General features: G+C 42.8%; 1 protein-coding gene across 1 annotated transcript in view; it reads right to left on the bottom strand.

Moving 5' to 3' along the window:
- Positions 1-4,468: 4,468 nt before the first annotated feature.
- LOC116989098 (sodium-dependent serotonin transporter-like) overlaps positions 4,469-8,087 on the bottom strand; it is a 50,798-nt gene continuing 47,179 nt past the window's right edge. Inside the window, exons 12-13 of the mRNA XM_033046279.1 lie at positions 7,115-7,282; positions 4,469-6,075 (exon numbers count right to left, since the gene is read on the bottom strand). Coding sequence (XP_032902170.1) covers positions 5,998-6,075; positions 7,115-7,282 — 246 coding nt within the window. The 3' untranslated portion in view covers positions 4,469-5,997. The remainder of the gene's footprint in view (positions 6,076-7,114; positions 7,283-8,087) is intronic.

Raw genomic sequence — 8,087 nt, 5'->3', positions numbered from 1 at the left:
TGGCGTCATCGAAGGGGCAGGATCTATGTGAACACGTGATTCGATGCCTGTCATCCGGTGTGGGATCCATGTGTACACGTGATAGATGTGCGTCCCGGCCCCCATGCAGAACAAGGTTGCCGACCCCTACTCTATCCTTTCTCCACCCTTCTGTTAATCAACCCCCCTTCTCCCCTCACCAGTATCCACCTATCACTTGCTCTATCCCATCTTCACCTCTTTGCCAGCTTTCTCCTCGTTACAATCAGACTGAAGAAGGGTCCCGACCTAAAACGTCATCCCCCCAGAGATGCTGCCTGACCTTCTGAGTTATTATAGAACGTTGTGTTATTTTTTATCTTAATGTAATACTAACTGAAATGAATACTATTCTGGTGGAAATTACTTGGGTGTGGGTGGCGATTCAGGAAACTACAGGTAGAGTTACACAGCTTGGAAACAGACCCTTCGCCCAACTTGCCCACGCCGACCAACATGTCCCATCTACACTAGTCCCACCTGCCTGTGTATGGCCCATATCCTTCTAAACCTGTCCTATCCAAGTACCTGTCCAAATGTTTCTAAAACATTGTGATTGTCCCGGCCTCAACTACCTCCTCTTGCAGCTCGTTCCATACACCCACCACCCTCTGTGTAAAAAGAAAAGTTGCCCCTCGGGTTCCTATTAAATATGTCACCCCTCACTTTAAACCTATGTCCTCAAATAAAAAGGAAATTAGAGTCTTGAGGATGGGAGATGAGTTTTCTGGAGGTTGGGGAAGGTGAAGGGAGGCAAGGGTGGGAGACTGGGAGAGATGTTCACTTCAGTTTAGTTTATTGTCACGTGTGCCGAGGTACAGTGAACAACTTTTGTTGCGTGCTATCCGGGTCAGCGAAAAGACTATACGATTACAATCAATACATTTGTAGTGTATAGATACGTGATAAGGGAATAACGTTTAGTGAATAGCTTTTGTTCCAATTTTGTTGATTATAAAATATAACTGAGTACGAATTTAGAAATGATTTCTACTTTGAATGGAAATATGCGAGGTAGACAGTGTCGAGGGCCTAAACGCCGCCGGCTACGGGAGCCAAGATCGTCCCATCAACGGAAGTCTCGAGGCTCCCGGCCGTGGGAGAAGGGATGAGATTGAACTTTCTTTCGCCTTCCATCACAGTGAGGAATGTGGAGGAGTCACTGTGGTGGATGTTTATGTTAAAATGTATTTTGTGTGTTCTGTTGCTTTTTATTGGTATGCCTGTACGGCAAATACAATTCCTCGTGTGTTGCAAAACATACTTGGTTAATAAAGTATGATGAACTAATGGAAACGATAAACTTTATTGAATCATGTAAAATGATACCAGTAACAGTGGCATACATCTGCATAAATACGACGATTTAGAAATAATCGGCGTACAGAAGCTGGACAAGTACATGGGTGAGAAACACGGCAATAGCAGATTTGAAAAAACAGACGGACTTGAGCTACAAATACAGCAGATGTACAAAAATGGCTTTATATAACCTGTTCCACAAACAACCAGGTCAATCTCACAGACACAAAAATACTCATCTGTTTTTGCCCACTGTATTTCTGGGGCTAACCTGTGACGATCACTAGATGGAGCTGCACTCTGTGCGCGAGAGAGAGAGAGAGAGAGAGAGAGAGAGAGAGAGGCTTTCAGACATACATCTCATAAGCTAGCCAACTTTTACAATAGTCACATTATATCTCAGTAATGTCAAATTGCGTTTACATACAAATACGTTCAATTCAGGCTGGAAATATATACTACCATGCCCCAGAGAAAACATTTATAAATTCAGGGGATATATTCACCAATTCTAGTTCTGTGATCTTTCTCATCGATTTGGTTAAACTATTAATTTTGTGGTATAATCAGTTTTGTGTTGCAGGTACAAGCGAGGGACACTGCAGCCAGTTTATTCTACCCTCTCCAGCTTTGCCAGAAAACAAAGCATGGCTTATGTTTAGAAAACGAATGACAAGAATACAGAAAGATACAAAGACCAGCAGATGCTGGTTTACAAAACAAAAAGAGACAAAGTGCTGGAGTAAGCGTCATCAGAGACCCACACCACCCTGGCCACTCTCTCATTTCACCACTGCCATCGGGAAGAAGGTACAGGAGCCTGAAAACTATAACGTCCAGGTTCAGGAACAGCTTCTCTACAACTATCAGGCTATTAAGGTCATAGGTGATAGGAGTAGAATTAGGCCATTCGGCTCATCAAGTCTACTCTGCCAGTCAATCATGGCTGATCTATCTCTCCCTACTAACCCCTTTCCCCTGCCTTCTCCCCATAACCCCTGACACCCGTACTAATCAAATTATTAAACACTCCAACCTCAATAAGCTCTGAGCTACATAGACTTTGGGGACATTATTTTTGTTTTTGCGCTAATATTTTTTAAATATACAATTTAGCTTTTGTTGTCTAGTTGAGAGATATAGCGTGGGAACAGGACTCACCAGATCTGCACCTCGACCAGCGATCCCCGCACACTAACACTATCCTACACACACTTGGGACAATTGATCATGTTTACAGAATACTATGTTTACATATCTGCTGTCCTGCTGCAAGTAAGAATTTTATATTCCGTTTCAGGACATATGATTTATTATTTTCTAAATGGGGAGAGAATCCAGAAATCGGAGGTGCAAAGGGACTTGGGAGTGCTGGTGCAGGATTCCCAGAAAGTTAATCTGCAAGTCGAATCAGTAGTAAAGAATCCAAACTCAATGCTGGCATTTATTTCCAGAGGGCTTGTATACAAAAACAGGGATTGAGGCTCTATAAGGTGCTGGTAAGGCCACATTTGGAGTATTGTGAGCCATTTTGGTCATCATATCTGAGGAAGGATGTGCTGGCTCTGGAGAGGGTCCAAATGAGATTTACAAGAATGATCCCATGAGCAGGTTAATCTATGATGAGTGTTTATCAGCACTCGGCCTGTACTCGCTGGAGTTTAGAAGAATGAGGGGGGACCTCATTGAAACTTACAGAATAGTGAAAGGCCTGGACAGAGTGGATGTGGAGAGGATGTTTCCACTCGTGGGAGAGTCTAGGACTAGAGGTATTGGCCTCAGAATTAAAGGACATTCTTTTAGGAAGGAGATGAGACTTTTCTCTACTCAGAGTGGTGAATCCGGAATTATTTGCCACAGAAGGCTGTGGAGGCCAAGTCAGTGGACTATTTTTAAGGCTGAGATAAATAGATTCTTGATTAGTAGGGGTGTCAGAAGTTATGGGGAGAAGGCAGGAGAATGGGGTTAGGAGGGAGAGATAGATCAGCCATGATTGAATGGCAGAGTAGACGTGATGGGCTGAATGGCCTAATTCTACTGCTATCACTTATGGCCTTATGATCACGGAGTCAGACAGTATCTATCCACGTGCTTCACAGATGCTGCCTGACCCACCGAGTTACTCCAGCACTCTGTCTTTTTACTGGATGGTGTGAAATGGGAAATCATGCGAGTGGAACGATTTACAAATGTATTTTTTTTACCCACAATATCAGAACAAGTCACTCCATCACTCTGTTTCAGAGAACAACTGAACACTTTGCCCTTCAGTCACCCTCGGGACTTTGATGAGAGGAAATTTAATCTGCCTAACCCCTATATCACCTCTGCCAAGTACCGCTTTCTGGCCACAAAACACAATCCCACAGATTATAACGGCAGGAGGGTTGGTCACAAGAATGCATAGCTAACAGCTTGTCAATTGACAGAAATACTTTTGTCTTCACCTCCTTTGAAATCAGTTACTGCTTTCTGTTTCAAAGGACAAGTACGTGACTGATGTTGCTCTTTGAATGGTAGTGACACAAGACAGAATTTCATAAAGCAATAACTGCAATTCCATGCGTTTCGAGATACAGCGCGGAAACAGGCCCTTCAGCCCACCGAGTCCGCGCCGTCCAGGATTCACCCCGCACTCCAACACAATCTTACACACACTAGGGACAATTTACATTTATACCAAGCCAATTAACCTACAAACCTGTACATATGTGGAGTGTGGGAGGAAACCCACGCAGGTCACGGGGAGAATGAGAACGTACAAACCCCCTACAGACACAGCACCCGTAGTCAGGATGGAACCCGGGTCTCTGGCGATGTGAGGCAGTAACATTATTGCTGCGCCACCGTGCTGCTTTTGAAATATATCTGGCTACAGAAATTAAACTGGCCAGAATGTGTAAAATTGTGAGGAATATATGGGGTAGATGCACAGAATCTCTTGCCCAGAATAGGGGAATCGAGGACCAGAGGACATAGGTTCAAGGTGAAGGGGAAAAGATATAATAGGAATCTGAGGGGTAACCTTTTCACACAAAGGGTGGTGGGTGAATGGAACAAGCTGCCAGAGGAGGTAGTTGAGGCCGGGTCTATCACAACGTTTAAGAAACAGTTAGACAGATACATGGATAGGACAAGTTTGGAGGGATATGGTCCAAACGCAGGCACATGGGGCTAGTATAGCGGAGACATGTTGGCCGGTGTGGGCAAGTTGGACCAAAGGGCCTGTTTCCACTGTATCACTATGACTCTATGAGGATATTAATGTCATCATACGACCTCATTACTGAACTAACGTTGCCCAGTTATTGTGTCGTTTCAGTTAGTTTGCTGTGCTCAAAATGCCTGAAAGCAGTTTGGGGAGTCAAGAAAATGTGAGTTTCAGCCTTCAGCTGAAGAGATTGCTATATATATATATATATATATATATATATATATATAATATATGTATATCTCATTTAACTTTGAGACTTTTACATATTAAAGTAGTAATGCTAGACACAAACGCTGGGGTAACTCAGCAGGTCAGGGTCAGACTGAGTCTGAAGAAGGGTTCCGACCTGCAACATCACCTATTCCTTATCTCCAGAGATGCTGCCTGACCCGCTGAGTTACTCCAGCATTTGTCCCCTTTCCCCAGGCGTCTATTAGAATGCCTTGTAAAAATTATAAAATGTATTTCTTGCCTAATATTTAAAACAAAAAAAACTATTTAATTTTATAAAAACAAAGGTTTACAATTTATTCCAGCTAATTGTATTTAAGTGACTTTGAATTCTTCTTATCCGTTTAGAAAACTTGAAATTAAGAAATAAGGCACCAAGAACAATGATGTGAATTGTAACATCAAATGTTACATTGTGAATACACAGGTTAAAAATCAATAATATACAATTCTGAGCAAATTTTTAAGGCATAACCTCCATTAGCCATTGCAATCCAACAAAAATCCAGTTTGCATTTAATGTAAATTCATAATGAACTTTGATACGGTGCTTTGTAGAATTGGTCATGAAATGTATTTCAGTGATGTCCACTTATAAATACAATTATTTTAGTTTTTTAGATATAGCGCAGAAACAGGTCCTTCGGCCCACCGAGTCCGTGCTGACCAGTGATTGCCCCGTACACTAAAACTATCCAACACACACTAGGGACAATTTACAATTTTAACGAAGCCAATTAACCTACAGACGTGTAGGATAGACAAGAAAACCGAAGACCCCAGAGAAAACCCACGCAGGTCACGGGGAGAATGTACAAACTCTGTACAGACAGCACCCGTGGTCATGTTCGAACCCGGGTCTCTGGCGCTGTGAGGCAGCAATTCTACCGCTGCGCCGCTGAATTTTCTCAATTAAAATACACAAGCTACATTATAGAACAAAGCAACAGTCACATGGTATTTGTTATCAAGGTGTACGAGTACACCCTGTGGGCAGTAAATAGAAATTGGAATGTCTAACTCTTATTAAGTTATTCCAATACTTAATGTCCCAGTACAACTAAAAGACAATTTAAACATATTTTGAGTGAAATACTAATATCTCTAAAGTTACAGTTAGAGGCGCTCTCTGGAGACGTGCTGTTACTCTGGGTTTGGTTCTTTGACCTTGTAATACCTCTTGCTGATCGGAACAGTTAGTCCAAGAAGTAAAGCACACCAATAATTGTTGATCAAACGGCATTCAGATGGACCACAACAGTCGAGGATTCGATTTCACTCCTCTCAGGCGTTATGCTTTTCAAGATCCTCTGTAAAAACAATCAAAAACATGTTATTAGGTGATGTTAAAAGGGCCTGTCCACTTGGCCGTTTTTTCGGAGACTGCCGGCGTGATATCAGTGTCGCCAAAAGATTTTGAACATTTCAAAATCTAGCGGTGACAAAAAATATGTTGCGACACTTGAAAAAATACCGCCGCATTATACGTCGTCAGGCCGCAGCATGCCGCAAATGTTTTGGTGACCTGATACGTCAGCCAATGAAGCCGGCAGTCGCCGAAAAAAACCGACAAGTGGGACAGGCCCTTATGTCACACGAGCAGAATTAGGCCATTTGGCCCATCAATTCTATTCCGCCATTCAATCATGCCTGATCTATCTTCACCCTCTAAACCCCATTCTCCTGCTTTCTCCATATAAACCCCCGACACCTGTACTAATCAAGAATCTGTCAATTTCACCTTAAAACGACTTAATCTCACTTTCGCATCCACTCTCTGCACATAGGGACAATTTACAGAAGGCTAATTAACCTACAAAAACCCACACGTCTTTGGGATGTGGGAGGAAACCGGAGCACATGGAGAAAACGCACCCAGGTCACAGGAAGAACGTACAAACTCCACACAGACAGCACCCATAGCCAGGATCGAACCCATGACACTATAGCTGAGCGGCAGTAGCTCTACCCACTGCGCCACAGTGCCGTGCTATGCTAATTAGTTAAATTATTTTCGTTAGTTTAGAGATACAGCAGGGAACCTGGCCCTTTGGTCTACTGAGTCCGTGACGACCAGCGATCCCCGCACACTAACACTATCCTACACACACTAGGGACAACTCACAATATTACCAAGCCAATTAACCTACAAACATGTACATATTTAGAGTGTGGGAGGAAACTGAAGTTCTGGGAGAAAACCCAGGTGGTGACGGGAACAACATACAAACTCTATACGGAGAGCACCCGTAGTCGGGATCGAACCCGGGACTCTGGTGCTGTGAGGCAGTGACTCTACCCACTGTGCCATCGCATATTAAAATAGTTAGTTAAATGTTTGTCTCCTACCTCTTGAAGTGTTCCTGGTGTAATGATGATTTTGTATACCATATAGATTGGAACCCAGATAATTGAGGACAGGCCCAAGAAATTGCCCAACACTTTAGTCCAGTGAGGGTAGGTGTAGTTAAAGAGTTTAATTTCCATCGGAAGTGCCAGAAAACTGATAATGATGAACTGTTGGGAAAAATAATAGGACAAGCGTCAATGAAAACAGAGGCACAAACGCAAATCTAAACACATGCAACTCTTTGATTGGAAAGGAAAATAAGTAGTGCTGCCAAGAAGTTTAATTTTTCTGATAAATTTTAACTTTGATGTGCCATTAAGCACTGACATCGCAAGCGTTTGACAAAACAACAATGGTTTTGGCAAGAAATACCTGTATGTGCAGATGTGTTAAATGTTCATATTTGCTTTTTATTGAGAGCTAATAGATCAGAACTAAAAGGGTTTAATACTGTCAGAGTTTCCTCAATACCGGTCCAAATTATAATTGCAAATTAATTCCACATCCCGAATGATTCTACTGGAAGCGATACGTAGTTACATAACAACTGAGTTTAAGTTTAGTTTATTGTCACAGTGAAAAGCCTTTCTTGCGAGCTAACCAGACAGCGGAAAGACTACACCTGATTAATATCGAGCCACCCATGGTGCACAGATACAGGATAAAGGGAATAAAGTGAATAATGTTTAGTGCACGAAAGTCCAACATCAAGACCCGGAGCGCAGCCTTAAACGGCCACAGGACTTGCCATCGCCCGCTGGGGGCTCCAATATCGGGAGAAGAATAAGGGACAGGGGAGAGACAAGACTTTGCCTTCCATCACAGTGAGGAGGTGTTTGGAGATTGGGAGTGAGGTAAAAGAGCACGTAGACCCTCAAGAACGGACAGAAGACACAGCTCAGGTAGGATGTGTAACCATCATTTTCATCCAAGTAGCTCCCCAGAGACAGAATCCAACAGAGAGAAAGAAGT

This window comes from Amblyraja radiata, chromosome 28 (assembly GCF_010909765.2).
Source record: "Amblyraja radiata isolate CabotCenter1 chromosome 28, sAmbRad1.1.pri, whole genome shotgun sequence".
NCBI lineage: Eukaryota > Metazoa > Chordata > Chondrichthyes > Rajiformes > Rajidae > Amblyraja > Amblyraja radiata.
The sequence above is the reverse complement of the archived record's forward strand: the minus strand, read 5'-3'. Positions and strand labels throughout refer to the sequence as shown.